This window comes from Castanea sativa, chromosome 1 (genome assembly GCF_040712315.1).
Source record: "Castanea sativa cultivar Marrone di Chiusa Pesio chromosome 1, ASM4071231v1".
Classification (NCBI taxonomy): Eukaryota; Viridiplantae; Streptophyta; class Magnoliopsida; order Fagales; family Fagaceae; genus Castanea; species Castanea sativa.
This window is the reverse complement of record NC_134013.1, coordinates 36,004,196-36,020,136: the sequence shown is the minus strand read 5'-3', so window position 1 is coordinate 36,020,136 and position 15,941 is coordinate 36,004,196. Positions and strand designations below refer to the sequence as shown.

General features: G+C 32.9%; 1 protein-coding gene across 3 annotated transcripts in view; it reads right to left on the bottom strand.

Moving 5' to 3' along the window:
• Positions 1–9,197, bottom strand: part of LOC142612374 (type IV inositol polyphosphate 5-phosphatase 3) — a 30,762-nt gene extending 21,565 nt beyond the window's left edge. For 2 of the 3 annotated variants that reach the window (XM_075784475.1, XM_075784478.1), the window contains exons 1-2: positions 8,871–9,196; positions 7,820–7,934 (exon numbers count right to left, since the gene is read on the bottom strand). In XM_075784475.1, the coding sequence (XP_075640590.1) occupies positions 7,820–7,925 (106 nt within the window). In that variant the 5' untranslated portion in view covers positions 7,926–7,934; positions 8,871–9,196. Of the gene's footprint in view, positions 1–7,819; positions 7,935–8,870 lie in introns of all 3 variants that reach the window. The other variant, XM_075784481.1, reaches the window with a different exon arrangement.
• Positions 9,198–15,941: the final 6,744 nt, after the last annotated feature.

The following is a 15,941-nucleotide window of genomic DNA, read 5'->3' as shown; positions in this document are numbered from 1 at the left end:
TTGAATCATACGCTGACCCGTCTACACCCTGCTCTTCATCCTCCACATCGGACGGAGAGCCGGCTAACGGGTCCCTCTCCTCGCTAGAGGTGCCCGGATCTTCTTAACCTAACGGGTACACCTCCTTATAGCCCACCCCCTCGCGGACAAACGATTGACCACTTGACGCCTCACTAGACATTTGACACCTACAAGTGACGGATAAAAAAAATCCTAAGACTCTCTAGGTCTCTACTAACGGAGGACGGATTAAAGAGAAATGATAATGAGAAATATATAAAATATGTATATATGAAGACATGGATAGAAATAAACGGATACTTACAACCCAACGATATGTTGATATTGACGGGAAGGAGAGAGACGATATTATAAAATTGATAATGCGACGGATCGAAGTATAGTGGACGACTACTCTCTAATCAAACAAATTTTCCAAAATGTAAAAATGAGAGAAGCAGGGAGTGTATAAATAGAGGGAACGACACGGTAAACGAAGGGGCGCATCGATTCCAACAAACCACCAGTGCTGGAACACCACGTGTCCCTAGCTCATTTATGACTGTTCCAACGTGTCCCTCAAAACAATCCTATCAAGGGTCAAAACTAACCGTCATTCCATCAGACCACAGAGGAAAGTTGACGGCCTCATGGAATGAGGGGGCAACTGAAGGAGAATAAAAATGAACATGACGGATCTACATGGTTGATGTGACGACATAAAGATGACGGGTTCATATTTAACATGCCCAAGGAGGACGGATCCACAGTGGACGGACGAGTATGATGCAGTGGTTATCCTTCTAGGATTGTTTCCAAGAAACCTTAAATAGGATTCACGCTAGATAATTAGGGCTGATGTGGCCTTGCTTGATCTCCACGTGAACGTGTATAAGAAGAATTCTTGCTTCACACGTTTAGCCTTGATCAAAGAACTCCTATGAGGAAAAGAACTCTAGAAGGTATCCAAAAGGAAAGAGTTCCAATTCTAGAAGAAAAGGACTTCATGGTCAAGGCATGGATGCTAACCCTACACCACTATAAATACTCCAAAACCATCATAAATCAAGGTACACATTATTGACTCAGATCTGGGACTCTAAGGTTGTGAAAAGTTCTAACTTGAAATTCGGAGGGTTTTTAGCCGGCACCACACCGGTGCTCTCTATTAGGTCTTCTCTTTTCATTTTGTAGGTGTTGTTTCGATTTGAGAGTACTTGCGACTTATTGGTGATTTTTCGGCATCATCAGTCACTATACTAACTTACAACACTGGACATTGGACACTTGAAGCTGAAGCTAGACCGAGAATATTATTGTCACAACCACTTTATTTTGACAATAACACCATGTGGAAAATAAAAATCATGGTTCATGAAACAGTAGAGGTCGTTAGTTTTGTTTTTTCTGTTGTCTTTCTTATATAGTACAAACCTCTTTAACTTTTTTCTGTCCCCAAAAAATAATAATAATAAAAAATATCTCATTTTCTACTTAAAAGAAAAAATCTATAAATTCATCAATTTCTTTTGAGATCACTGTCAGTTTTAGATGGCGTATATGTTTTGGCTACTATTCCTTGCTGCTATAGTAATTAGTATGGTCGATTTTGAAGAAAATGATTGTTGGGTTTGGGTGGGAACTTTCAATGTGTTAGAATTCTTCACGAAAAGCAAAGTAGGATGGAATTTTCAATCGAAGATGCTCTCAACTTCACCATTTGTAATTTGACAAATAAATAAAAGAATCATACAGCTAAAAGTAAGGGTACACATTAATGGGTATTGCTTACCAATGATTATTGCATATTCCTGACAACTTGAAAATTCAAAGAGAGTTTGAATTTTCAGTAACTGATGATGACTTCTGCTGGATTATTCGAGTCTCCAACATGGATTATTTTCACCCCCTTAAAACAGGAGATTTGAACCTAAATAAGTTGCATTGGTAAATATTTTCTATAATTGTCCAGTATCATGTGATGGGTTTGTTTTGAACTTTTTGTGACAGGAGAGGAGACCAATTAAGAAACACATCTCTCTATCTCTCGGAAAGTTGATCCTGGAACTAAATCCAAGATTGTTTTTGCATTAAAAACAGTTCAAAGATCTTTTTTTTTTTTTCTCAAGATAATAATCAATCAGATGTTAGGATGCTACCTATCATCAATAGTATTTCCCATCTTATGAGATAGTAGTTCTCATCTTGTTTTCTTATGAATGAGGATACAAATTTTAATAATAAAAAAGAAACTTGAAAGTTTTATGAGAACTTGAACTATAAAATTACTTAATCAAGGCATATGCATATAAGTATATAACACAAAGATAAAGAAAAACGATGCATTCCAACCATACTGATTTCTTGACAATAAGAATCGATTTTTTTTTTTTTGGGTAAATTGCAAATTATTAAAATTGGACTTTAATTTCTTTCTTTCTTTCTTTCTTTCTTTCCTGTCCTTTCCTTTTTCTTTTTCTTTTTTGTCAGAGGAAAACAAGTGGCCGATAGGGGAAAAAAAAAAAGGCTACAATTGACGAAATAAGTAAATATGAAGAGACCCTCCTAAGTAAAGGAAAAGCAGAGGTTAGTAGGTTACATATATAAAACCTATTGCATTGCACCTACACTAATGTTTTCCCCCTTTGCTAGTTGCATTGCACCAGCTGCACTAAATACTAGTTAACAAGCCAAGAATTTTAATATTATGATGATGATGATGTTATAAAATCCAAGAAAATTGTGGAAAAGTATTAAATCCACATCAGGAATGTTGTGGGAAATTATTACATCCACATGAGATGAGAGTCAAATATTATGTGCAGGACCCATGAGCCATGACCCATACATACATGATATCAATTCATGTCTACCCTCAGCTTAGGTGAGAGGGGACAGACTCTTTTGGAAGATCTCTAATTATTTCTTCAAAAATGGAAAATCACCGACCAAATTGACAAGAATCGAATTGCAATCACCTAAGCATGCATCGACAATTTGGTTTCTTTGCATCAATTTATCCTTTTTCTTTTGTTTATTAAATATTGGAAACATAATTAATCATTTCCATTCAATTCCATTTCTATATTTTGGTTATAATCTAATTCTAGTCCACTGAAATATATATATATATATATATATATAATCATCATCATCATCATCATCATCATCTTCTTTTACCTGAAAGGAAAAATAAATATTTTTCCCAAAAAAATTATAAGATTTGTCACCATAAATAAATCATACACAACCACCTTGACCCCAATTTCCACCACGTGAATCATTACTTATTATTTGTCACCATTGCAAAAACTACAAAGACATCGATCCCGCTCTATCTATCAGGTCAATTTATTAGATTTGCCAATCTATCATGTGGTGAGGGTGCTTCCAGACCCTAGGATAAATTAACAGCTTCACATTTCATCATTCATTGAGGGGCTTTTTTTTATTATTTAAATAAATGGTTTAGACATTAGTGTACAGGATTCCAATAATGCAGACAGACCACAAGACCAACACATGGCCAATTTGGAATATGTGTTATGTTTCCGTCTATTTCTTCACTACAATGGACAGAAGCCAAATCCTTCTTAAAATACTTAAATTAATCTTTGAGTTAATATAATTCTCTATCCCACACACAAGTCTCATGGATCTTATGAGAACTAATTAAAACCGGCCACTAGCTAGAACACTATCATTTGAGACTTAACAATTAGGCCAAAGTGCCACCCTTATGTTATTTGCCTTCAGAAATGTATTATATTCTTATATCTAAATTTTAAATTAAGCACTTTTCTTTATTAAGCTTTTGTTCGATCTTATTTGTTGGATATGTATTATATATTATTATAATACGAGCATTGATAAATTATTAGACAATACACATATAACCCAATACACTTATAATTAATTACCCAAATACACTACACGACAAAAGGAAGAAAAAAGTTGTGCCATACTCGGCGTATAGAAATAGGGAAGTGTTACACGACAAAAGTGCATGTTCATTGTTCAACGTAAAAGCTTCTCAACTCTCAACTCAAAAGCCAAAAACAAAATGGACTACAGCAGCTGGCGTACGATACAATTGCGATTTGCAAAAAATAATAATAACAATAAACAAAATACCATAATTTAATGCCATATTTGAAAGCATCTTTATTTTGTTCCCAATGTTTTTCTGTTTGTCTCAAATCATTCTATTTGATCTTTTGATTTAAACATTAGCTTATTAATATTTACTTCCTCCAAAAAAAAAAACAATTAAAAAGAATTTACTTCTACTTTTTTTTTCTTTGTTCTTTTTTCTTTGGAAAAAGGTAGTTTTATTATTTATTTATATAATCCGATTACCTTATATATAGAGTAGTCCTAGCTAAGACACTCACGTGAAGTGCCTACATTCATACATATTGTCCCATATAAAACGATTATTACACTAACATTCAGGAGGTGGCTTATTTCAAGTAGGTAAGATATTGGGCAATAAGTCTAAGGTCTTGGATTTGAGCCTCAAACAATTAACTTAGTGTTAGTATTCCTTATATCCTATTTCCATCTCAAACGGTCAACCTAAAAAATAAGTGAGTCCCTTAAACCGATTGGAAATATAAGGTCTTGCCTGAGAGTGGGTAAGGTCATGCTCAAGTAAGGAAGTCACACTAATCACCTCCTCTACCCATTTTTCTTTTACCAAAAAAAAAAAATTATTACACGAAAACAAAAGACAAACAGAAGTATATATCCTATTCTATAAAAGTGAGGATTGGCTCAAATTAATATATATACAACATGATTTACTACTTAAAAATGATTTTTTAGTATTAAAATTATAAATTAATTATGTGGTTTTTCTCTTTTTTTTTAGATGGTTAAAAATAATACTTATTAAAAAAAAGTAATAATAAATTGTCTTCCTGTAACTCTAAACTCAAGACTCCTCTCTCTCTCCCTCCCTCTAGAGGAGAAAATACACCCTATTACAGGTGTATGTTTTTCTCCTCTCACAACTGGTGAGACCCATCAGCTGTTGGTTCCACCATCTTGTGAGAAGGAGGAAGCATACACTCGTAACAGGATATACTACCTCCCTCTAGAGAGATATCAATAAATCAACCTAAAGGTGCCGTGGTAATTACTAATTAGCTACGTGGTGAGTACTCGAATGGATGAAATTAAACGGTAAAAATCTCCACTCTGCTTTGCACATCCTTTTATATCATGCAACTTGGGTGATTATTAGGAAAACATGCAAGGTGTAGTAGTAGCAGCAGTAGTACTCATCAATAATAATCACAATCCATGTGACTAGCCTCCTTTCCGATGGTACTTTTTTGTCACAGCAAGGCTGTGACCATTCTGTCTTTTATCATAAAATGATTCCACAAAACGAAAATTCTATTGTCTTGTCAAATAAAAATAATTCTTGTATATGTAGAATTTTATAATACATGCAATTTATTTACTCGAGTAGACCTATGATCTCTGTTAATCTAAATTTTATATTTTTATTAGTTTTTGTTATTTTTCTATGCCCCTTTTGAATTCTTCTGCTAACAAAACCTTAATAAGTATCCATTTGGGTAAATAAAAAAAATTTGATTTTTTACTTTTTGTCTTATCTATTTTAATCTTTTTTAATATTAATTTTTAGCTCGTCACACACAACATAAAAATTACTAAAAATTATATTTTTTTAATAAGTTACTAAAAAGGCAAAAACTGTAAAATACCAAACTGACACTAAAAAACACCTGTGTGGTTCACCCTAATGAGAGAAAATAAGGGAAAAAAAGTTGTGTCATGGCCTAGTCGGGGTCATTGACAATTTGACATGGGACCTTCTAGGGATTGCGACCGCTGAGCCGAGAGGCCAAAATTACTGTTTTTTTTTGTTTTTTGTTACTGTTAAGCAACGTGTAATTGATTGTCACTTGGGACCCAAGCATTGTTCACTATGACAAAGACAGGTACAGGGTTGGGTTACCTTGTGACACATCGTATAAATTCAATACCACCTCAAATCTGTTATAATTTTATGATGTCGTAAATTTTTTTTCCTTTTTTTAAAGGAAATAAAAAAAATTCCTTTGAATTAAAAAGAAAATAATATATTTTTTAATAAAAGTAGAGATATATTATTACAAAAAATTACATGGTACATCAAAAAGCACACCATGCAAAACCTGAGCTAGCAAATCCTCCAACCAAATAAAAAAAATTCAATAACACATCATACACAAATTAGCAACACAATTAAACTCAGTTGTACATTTATGTAATATTCAAGAAACAGTTTAAAAATTATTTCTCAAAACAACTAAACTTCTAGTTTTTATAAAAGTTGTGAATTCAAATTGACCCATCTGTAAACTTTCTTCATATATATATATATATATAAACAACAAAAGAGAATATATTTCATATAATTTGGTGATTTTTATTCAAAATTTTGTCGTTTAAATTTAAACTAATGTGCGCACCACACAACAGAAATGGACGAATTACATAAGAATTTGAATTTCCATGATGCAGCACAAGGAATAAATTTAAGGGGTCCTGTCTTTCACCCTAGGTTGATACTTGATACTGATACTGATACTGATACTGATACATCCCCTCAGTCTTAGTTTGAAGTGTCTATACTCTATCCTCATGAAGATGCGCCGGCCATTTGGACTCAAACTTTGTAAGATATAATTCTTTTTTAGGAAAAAAGTAATTAACTAAAAACTTTGTAGGATTTGATTTCCATGTGAAATGCGTGCTTCATTTTTTTAATTTTAATTAAAGGTGAAAATATTAGTAGAAAATTAAACCAGAAAGTAGATAGAAAAGGAGGAGCAAGGCTAGCCTACCTAACTAGCTCAGCTTCCTCGATGACAAAAGTAAAGAAGGGGGCCTGCCCAAAATCAAAGTTACTTGAAAAGGAATTTTCTAAAGAACATGGCATGGGGCCGAAGAGAAAGTTGCCTTATTTGCTTCTCTATTGACCCAAACAACTTCTAAGGGTTTAAATGTATATTAAAATTAAATTTTATATATATATATATTACAATAATGACGTATCAAAATACCAGACTTCAAAAGCTTATTTTCCAAAATATGAGAGTTTAACTAAAAGTTAAACATTATATAAGATGTTTATAAAGGCATGTGTAAGATAGTAACTAGTAAGGATAAATCCAAAAATGGAGTGAGAAAGGATGAGTCACCACTCTCATCAGGTTTTTTTTTTTTATGCTGTGGATTTGGCCCCCATTGCTTCTTCTTTAACAAAATAAAATAAAATAATCCTCAACATTGCTTTTTTATGAGGATTAGGGGAAAAAGAAAAAGAAAAAGGAGAAAGAGAGGGAGAGAGTTAAATATAGATCAATAAAGTTGAATTCATTCTAAATTTCTATTCTAAGAACTAACCTATATTCTAAAGTTTAACATTGCCTTTTTTCTTTTTTCTTTTTTTTCCTCACACTTTGAAAGCATTATCATAATACTTTTGCTTAAAAGCTTTCCTAGCTTTCCTGAAAAAGTAGATAAATACTTAAAATGTTTTTTAACTAGCGCATATTATACCAAAATGTTTGATGTGTCACGCACTAACTATCTCGTTTAGTTATTACTTATAAGATTGACTTTCTTTTTTTTTTTTTTTTTTTTTTTTTTTTTTTGGTAAACAAAAATGGGGGGATTTATGGTTGTATTACACCCCCGGGCAGGGCGCCAGGCAACCAGCGGAAATTACGCCTGTGCAGGGTTTTAACCCCACTAAGGATGCCCACCAATAGAAACTCGCTGGTAGCGGGAATCGAACCTGAGCGTGTTAGGCAGAGCGAACGAACCATACCCAGCTGAGCCAAGTCCCCGTTGGCTATAAGATTGACTTTCATGTAGTCATAGCATGCTCTTCTATTATGCATGATTAAATCCTGTTGAAAAAGTTAATTATAAATAACACAAATATAATAAACAATAATGGCCACATCCCATCTTCTTTTTTTTTTTTACCCACTACGGTACCTATATTAATTAATTATTGTATGGTCCAGCTTGTTTGGACACGTGGCACGTCCATCTCACTTCCAGTACCCAAAAAAAAAAACACCATGATCATATAAGCCAATATTGGCTTGGTTTCAATGATGCGATATCAAAGGGGATTCGTTAGGGGACTATTATTTTGATCTAATCCTTTCCTCAAGGTGGAAAGCTACATGATGATTCTACAGATTTATGAGTTCTAACCTCTTAACATTTTTTAATTTTTAATTTTTAATTTTTAATTTTTAATTTTTAATGAGCAACTTCTAACTTTTTAAGTCATTGTAACAAAGTACTAGCTAGCTAGGGTTCTGCAAAGAAAAAGCACCAAGTGGAAAATGGAAATGATTAAAAAAAAAATAAGGAGGAGAGTCTTGTAAAATACACTTCTGGGCATTCTTTGCTACAAATCAAATTAAGAATTTGTTGATTAATTGAGATCTTCATCTTTTTTGAGTTTTCCTAAGGATTAAAAAATAAAATAAAAAATTTAGTGATATATAGTTTTCTATAACATATGGAAAGATAATCAATTAGGAGATCTTCATTTTCAAAAAAAATTGACAACTAAATTCATCTTCTCCGGGGAAAAAAAAACAACACTAAACAAACACCAATCAATAAAAACAATTCATAACTTTCATATCTCATATACTTTCATTTTTCATTAGCAGAAATGACTATATAAGTAAGAATAAAGAAAACCGCAAAAAAAAAAAAAAAAAGCATAAGATAGATAAAGCAGAAGAAACTGAGAAGAGAAAAATGGCAACGTTGATAAATATAAAAAGATTAAGTGGATGAGTGAGCCTGAGGAGTCATACCTTTGAGCTTCGGCTTAATTTAGTAGTTGTGAACTGCTCAGCTTAACCAAGAAGATATCCTTGGATTCTATCTTCTCTGCCTCAATCAATGCAACTATTTGCTTTTCAGTTCAGGTAAGATCTATCTATTTTGGATTTTGGTACAGAACCCAGAAAGAGAGGGGCCGTGTCCTTTCCTTTGACAAAGATTAGCTCTTTTTTTCTTTCTGGGAAAACGTGGTTATTGGGTCAGTGTGTGTCACAAAAGAAAGGTACCGCTTCGGCTGTGTTATAAAGTGCCAAGAAAAATCACTGTTCCTTTCTTCCTTTTTTTTCTACATCTCATTTGAATCTTTGATCCAACAACAATGGTAGTAGTAGCACTCCTTCGTCCTTACACGTGGTCACGGAATCAATTTATGTCGCTTTCAAATATATGTCGAGAAATATGGACTTAACTATATAAAACTTTATCTTAAACAAAAAAAATAAAAACTATATAAAACTCTTAACATATAGTTGTGAACGACCGATAACACTTTTAAGGTCTATTTAGTACATGTATTTAGAAATTAAAAATTATTGATTAAAAATATTTGTAGAAATATGTGTGGGTGAAAAAGTGTCTGAAAACACGTAAAATGTTATTTAAAAACCGAAAATAGTTGTTTGAAAACACCAACCAAACACCCTTTAATATTTTACTTCTTTTTTTGGCCAATGGGCTTTTTAGCATGATTCTACCTGATATTTTATATTAGAGATAATATAAATGCAAGATATATATGACTATTATACTATTTCAATATATATATATATATATATATATATTAATATATATATATATATGAAAATTTGTAAATGGAAAAGTTAAGGTTATGCGGGAGTAAGAAAATTGAAAAGGTATATCATTGTTTAGAATGATAACATTTTTGGTATCAGATCAAGTTAAATGACTTTTCTTTTTTTTTTGGATGAAAATGAGAATTCATAAATAGTAACTACTAAAAATATTAGCTCAACTGGTAAAGTTTTTGGTAAAGTCTCTAATGGTTGTATAAGAGATTTGAGGTTCAATTCTCGCCTACAATAAAACTGATTGGTGTCTTGGTCTGATGATAAATAGCTATCATCAGGAGCAGACGCCATAACTTAAAACTCTCTCAAAAAAAAAACTAACTAAAGATATCGGTTCGAATGAACGATTTTCACTAATATAATATGTGTCCATTTAAAATATCATTATAGGGATTTTGTGTACATAATAACCTAGTCTTGCTGGAAAAAAAAAAATTTGGGACTTTGTTGGTGAGGTTTATATTGATATAAAATGATTGTATAGGGGTTAAACTTAAACAAAGGAGTGTCTCGTGGGACTTAATCAAAGAGGTTCTTTGTAGTGTTGGAAAAATGATTTTTTTTTTTAAGTGTTTGGGTGGCTATTTTTAAACCACGTGGAATTTGCATGTCAAATTTGAGTTGTAACATATTTTCCTCCATGAGGAGATTAATATCAAATGGCCACTTGCCCAAAACCATTAAAGAGTAAATGAGAAATTGACTCCGTTAATATCCTTAAGTTCCACATAAGATAGGAAAGCATAGGACATTTGGCATCTATATATGTGGGTTGGGCCTTTTCTGTCCAATATTTAATCATTTTTATTTCAATGATTGTTTGTGCACATTATAGTTAATTCCAAAACAATGTATTTCTTTGCTATTGCACATATTCTAAATTGGTGCTAGTGTGCCTATTTAGGCATCACTCATTTCATTCCAATAAATTTTTCTTTAATTCATTAGTCTCTTGAGAAAGAGAGACATACCTTTGTTCGTTGTGCACAAAGATTATAGTAGTTCTTCTGCATTCTGTTTATCATTGTACTAGGACCCATATGTTCAAAAGTTTCAAAGCATCATTGAAAAAATAATGTGAGGGGCAAAATATGTTTTAAGGAGATAATGTTCAACACTAGCCTTGATCATATTTGCATTAATCATTTTGCATTCATCTGGCCTATGAGTATATTTAATTATTCATAATTATTTATGCATTGAATAGATATTGTATTTGTTTATTGTTCTTCTTCACGGAATCACGAGAGTAAATTATTTGTGTAATACTTCCAACATGTAGGACTTAATCGAAGGGGTGCCCCGTGGAGTCGTGGTACTTAGATGAATGTCTTGTGAGACTTAGTCAAATGGATGTTTTGTGAGACTTAATCTAATGGATGCCTTGTGAGACTTTATTTTTTTAAGGGCTGACTCATGGGACTTAATCAGATGCATCACTCATTTTTTTTTCTTTTTAATTTGTGTGAATAAACCATTCAGTGCAGGGCAGACATGCATTTACCAAATCATGTATCTTCATGGGATTTTGAGAGAAAAAAAAAATTCCGTTTCAAATGAATGAAAAAAAATTCATGATTGATTTGTTGTTTTTTGTTTTTGTTTTTGTTTTGTCTTTGACAATCTATGATGTTATAGAGCAAGATCATTCTCTTTCACTAGAAATAAATTAGGTTATTAGACCCTTACAATTAGATTTGCTTCTTGTTTTGAACATGGGAGGTTGAAACTTCTGCAAGTAATCAAAGTATCGACAATTGTTGTCATTGAGAGAAGAGTCAAATTCAATTACGGTTTGAGAGTTCCAAATGGAAAATGTCACAAATGATTTTGGATGATGGAAAGTTTTGGACTTAGAAGGTTTTTTTTTTTTTTTTTTTTTTTTTGTGAAGGCAGAACTCGAAATTAGTAAATCTTAGCCTGGGTTCACACAGACACCAAATCTTATTTAGCCCTTGGATGAGCCTCTAATTAAACAAAGTAGTGGTTCTCAATTCATTGAACAAGCTTGAGAACTCAGCATTTGTTGACACGTATTCTTCTCTACATCTTCAGTCTTCACCAACGGATGTTAAGAGTGCAACGTGTTATGACTTAATGACCAATGGCCATATATGTGTGTGTGTGTGAGACAATGTGACCTCGTTGTCCTCTACAAAAATAGTTTATAACGTTATATAAGGGTTTTTTTTTTTTTTTTGGTAAAAATGAGATAACGTAAAATAAGGTAGGTTTCTAATCATTTTGCAAATGATTGGTACCTCCTGAGGCAAAGGATTCTCAATTGCAGGTTGTTGTTGTCTCAGACGTATGACCAACCAATGCTACACCATAAGCTTATATAGAATCTAAATATGGGGTACCATAATGTATCTGTACCATTTGCACACTTACAAACGATAAAATGGTGGGCTCCACTTAATTGAACTCAAAAAATTTTTTGTTGTTTCAATTAAAATTCAGAATTGGTGTTTTGACCTGATAAAGAATAATCAATGCCATAAGTTAACATTTTAGCATATCTTTTTTTGAAAAAAAACAATATGATGTAATGTAAGACCAAGCATTACAAAACTACAAAATTTGTGGGCTTTAATTATTAGCTCAGCTTTATAAATTGTTTTTTCTCAAAAAAAAAAAATTAGAGATTTAAGGTTTGAACTCTTTCTACACTAACAACTGATTGGTGTCTTAGCCTGAAAATAAAGTAAGCATCGTTGAGCAAATGCTATAGGTTGGAATTCTATCTTATCTATCAAAAAAGAAAAAGAAAAAAACACTATGAAGTCAATACTCTTCGGACAGTTCCACACCTTTGAATTCTCTATATTTTATAAGTACCCTAAAATTGAGGAAGAATCTAGACATAAATAAGGATTAATAAGTTAATATCATACATCTAGCTAGTTATTGCCACATAACCTTGTAAAAAATTGTAAACAATTATTATTATCAGTAGCAGATGACGTTCTGTGAAAGGTATATAATTTGTCTGGCTCATATGTCTGGAATTAATTATGCTTTTTTTTTATATATATAGTTTTTGTGACAAAGTCACATGCACCGGCCTGAGCTTCCTAGTGGGCAAAATAGCAACATGACCATCCAATATTGCATGTATATATATTAAAATTCTATATAATAATATTTTGCTTTGTTTAATGATCAATCAATTATGTTGGATTTAAAACTATATATATATATATGTGTGTGTGTGTGTTGTTCATGCATGATTGAGAGGAGTTTAATGATCAATGGGATTTGGGTGCATGGTATGTCCAACTTTATATATATATATATATATATATGTGTGTGTGTGTGTGTGTGTGTGTGTGTGTGTGTGTGTTGTTCATGCATGATTGAGAGGAGTTTAATGATCAATGGGATTTGGGTGCATGGTATGTCCAACTTTATGCCAATTAAGTAGCATCAACTGAGTGATATATCAAATAATGTTTTTGTTTTTTGTTTTTTTTGTTTTTTGTGTTATTTCTAAACAATATAGTATTTTGTTAAGTATGTAAGGCATGTGCAAGAGTCAACTGATCTCTGGTGCGGTTTTATGTATATTTATTCCTTAATTTCTTGCATCATGTGTCCTGGAATGCTTCTGCTTTATGCTGTTAGAATCCAACCATATATAAATAACAATCATATATAATAATATTTTGAAACCTGGCATATGTATACCGGTATACGTTTGTCTACTTATCAAAAGAAATATAATAAAAAAAAGATTAAACAAAAAGTATATGTTTGTTTGCTTGTTCTAACTTTTTTTTTCTCCAAATATAACCAAATACAAATGAAAATTTTATGAATGATGAAGGGGGCTTATATAACTTTGTATAACCTTTTATATACTACCGCCCCCTCTTTTGTTCTATTCAATAATTGAATTTTTTTAATCCCAAAAATTTGTGAAGGATTTTTTCAATAGCTTAAAGACAAAATTTGAGATGAAAAAAGAACATTTTTCTAACAGTATAGAGATTTAAAGTTTAAAGGTATAAAGTAAAACATTTTCAATAGTTTAGGAATGAAAAACGAACTTTTTAAAGTTTAAGAACGAAAAAGTAAACTTTTGGTAAAATTTAATGACCAAAATGATATTTTATCCTTAATTATAAAAATGTAAGAACAATATATTGGGTAAAGAAAGATCATTATGCCTAATCAAGGTGTGCTTAGCTATGATATCTACTCCAAAAATGACACAATCAATAAGAAAACTATAATTTACAAAAGAGAATAACCAAAAATTGCATTAAATATATCTCTAAATAAAAAAAATAAAAAAAATATCTTGGCTCTTATCAAAAAGTTGATAGAAAACCATTTGAGAATTGAAGAAAATCGTTACCTCACCCAAAAACAATCTTTTGAGCAAAAATTGATATCAATGTAATAATCAATGACATAAATTGTAATTTTTAAAAATTGAGATATCAATTTAGAAATGATCTTAAACTTAGAGGGCATAAACTTTTAGCCAAATTGTTTGCACTTTCATAATGTACTTGAAAATGTAAACTATTTTTTGGACCAGGGTTTTGCCCCTACACCTTCTTTCCCCTCCTCTTTAACTCTTTTGCACCACTGCACCACCACTTTCTTTATCATTCTCTATGTTGTCATCACCACCTGTGATCCCTCCCTCAACATTGCCACCATCACCATTACCTCTACCATTATAACCTCCCTCACCCCCTCTCATACCTTCATAATGCTGCTATTACCACCTACTATTAGGCTCTCACCTTCATTCATTTCTACACTAACACAACTACCACCTTTCTTCCCCCTCCACATCATAACTACTATCACCACCATTTCTCTCTCTCCTTCCATTAACATTGTTATTTCTACCATCAAGGTTGGACCAACAAATTTGGAGGCCTTAAGCGATATATTCAAGTGGAGCCCTTTTGTTATTACTTAGACAATATTTAACTAATTCTTGATATCATAATTAAAAAAAAAATTATTTTTTTGTTATACTTTTTTTTGGTGGGAAATGCTAAAGTTACAATAAATTTTACTACAAAAAACTTATAAACGATGTGGTAACGAATGTGATTAGTGACACTTCAAAAAGTTAATAAACAAGTTTTTTTTAAAAAACAAATACACACACACGAATGTGATTAGTGACACTTCCTCTTCTCTCTAGGTCTTGTTGGAAACCTAGAGGTGAAAAAAGGCTACCTGGTGCAAACTCTTTCTCTGTTAAGGTAGAATCTTCTAAAAGGACATGGATGAGATTACGGATAGGTGCGCAGGGTTATGACTGTCGACAAAGGAAAAAGCTGAAGTTGAGATACAAAACCCGGAGGTGGAGGTTGGACCGATCCTAGTTGGAAAATTCTACATGAAACGACAAGTAAACTTGGAGTTGGTGGTGAGGGTTCCAAAGATAGCATGGAAAACCAAAGAAAACTTTGAGGTGAGGAATCTGGGGGAGAATAGAGTTTTATTCCTCTTTAAGATGATGGATGATCTAGATAAAGTGCTGCTACTAGGCCCCTGGTCGTATGATAAATATCTCCTCACTCTTCACAAGTTGCAAGCCGGGGAATCTGCTCGGAAGATGTGTCTCGAAAGGGCATCATTCTGGATTCAAATCCATGGACTGGCCACGATGAGCCAGACAAAGGAAATAGGGAAGAAGATTGGGGAAATGCTAGGTTTAGTGGAGAAAATGGATGTAGAAGACAAGGGTTTCTGTATGGGAGGTTGTCTACGTGTTGCGTCTTGGTAAAGACCACTGAACCATTATGCCGGGGCCAGAAAATACGCCTGGGAATAGTAGACCCAGTGTGGGTAGACTTCAAATATGAACGGCTCCCCATATTTTGCTACTGGTGTGGGATGGTGGACCACGACAAGAAAGAATGCATACAATGGATACAAAGTAGGGAGTCCCTAAGATCGGAGGAAAAACAATTTGGAGCGTGGTTGTGAACCGCACCTGAACGACCCCAGAAGCCTCAACTGATCAAGGCGACGAGATACAGAGGACGAAGGGAAGATAGGGACGTTGACAAGATAAATGATAGGATGGCAAGCATCCCAAAGGAGCCTACGCAGTTGGGGCAGGTGGCTAGTGGACTGCGGGTAGGTACATCAGAGCTCGCCAATCTCGAAAGGGACGACGTGGAGGGTACGAGGAAGCTAGAAAACCGTGATGAGCCTGTAAAGCCAGGTTTGGCGCTAGCGAAAGACTTCAAAAAG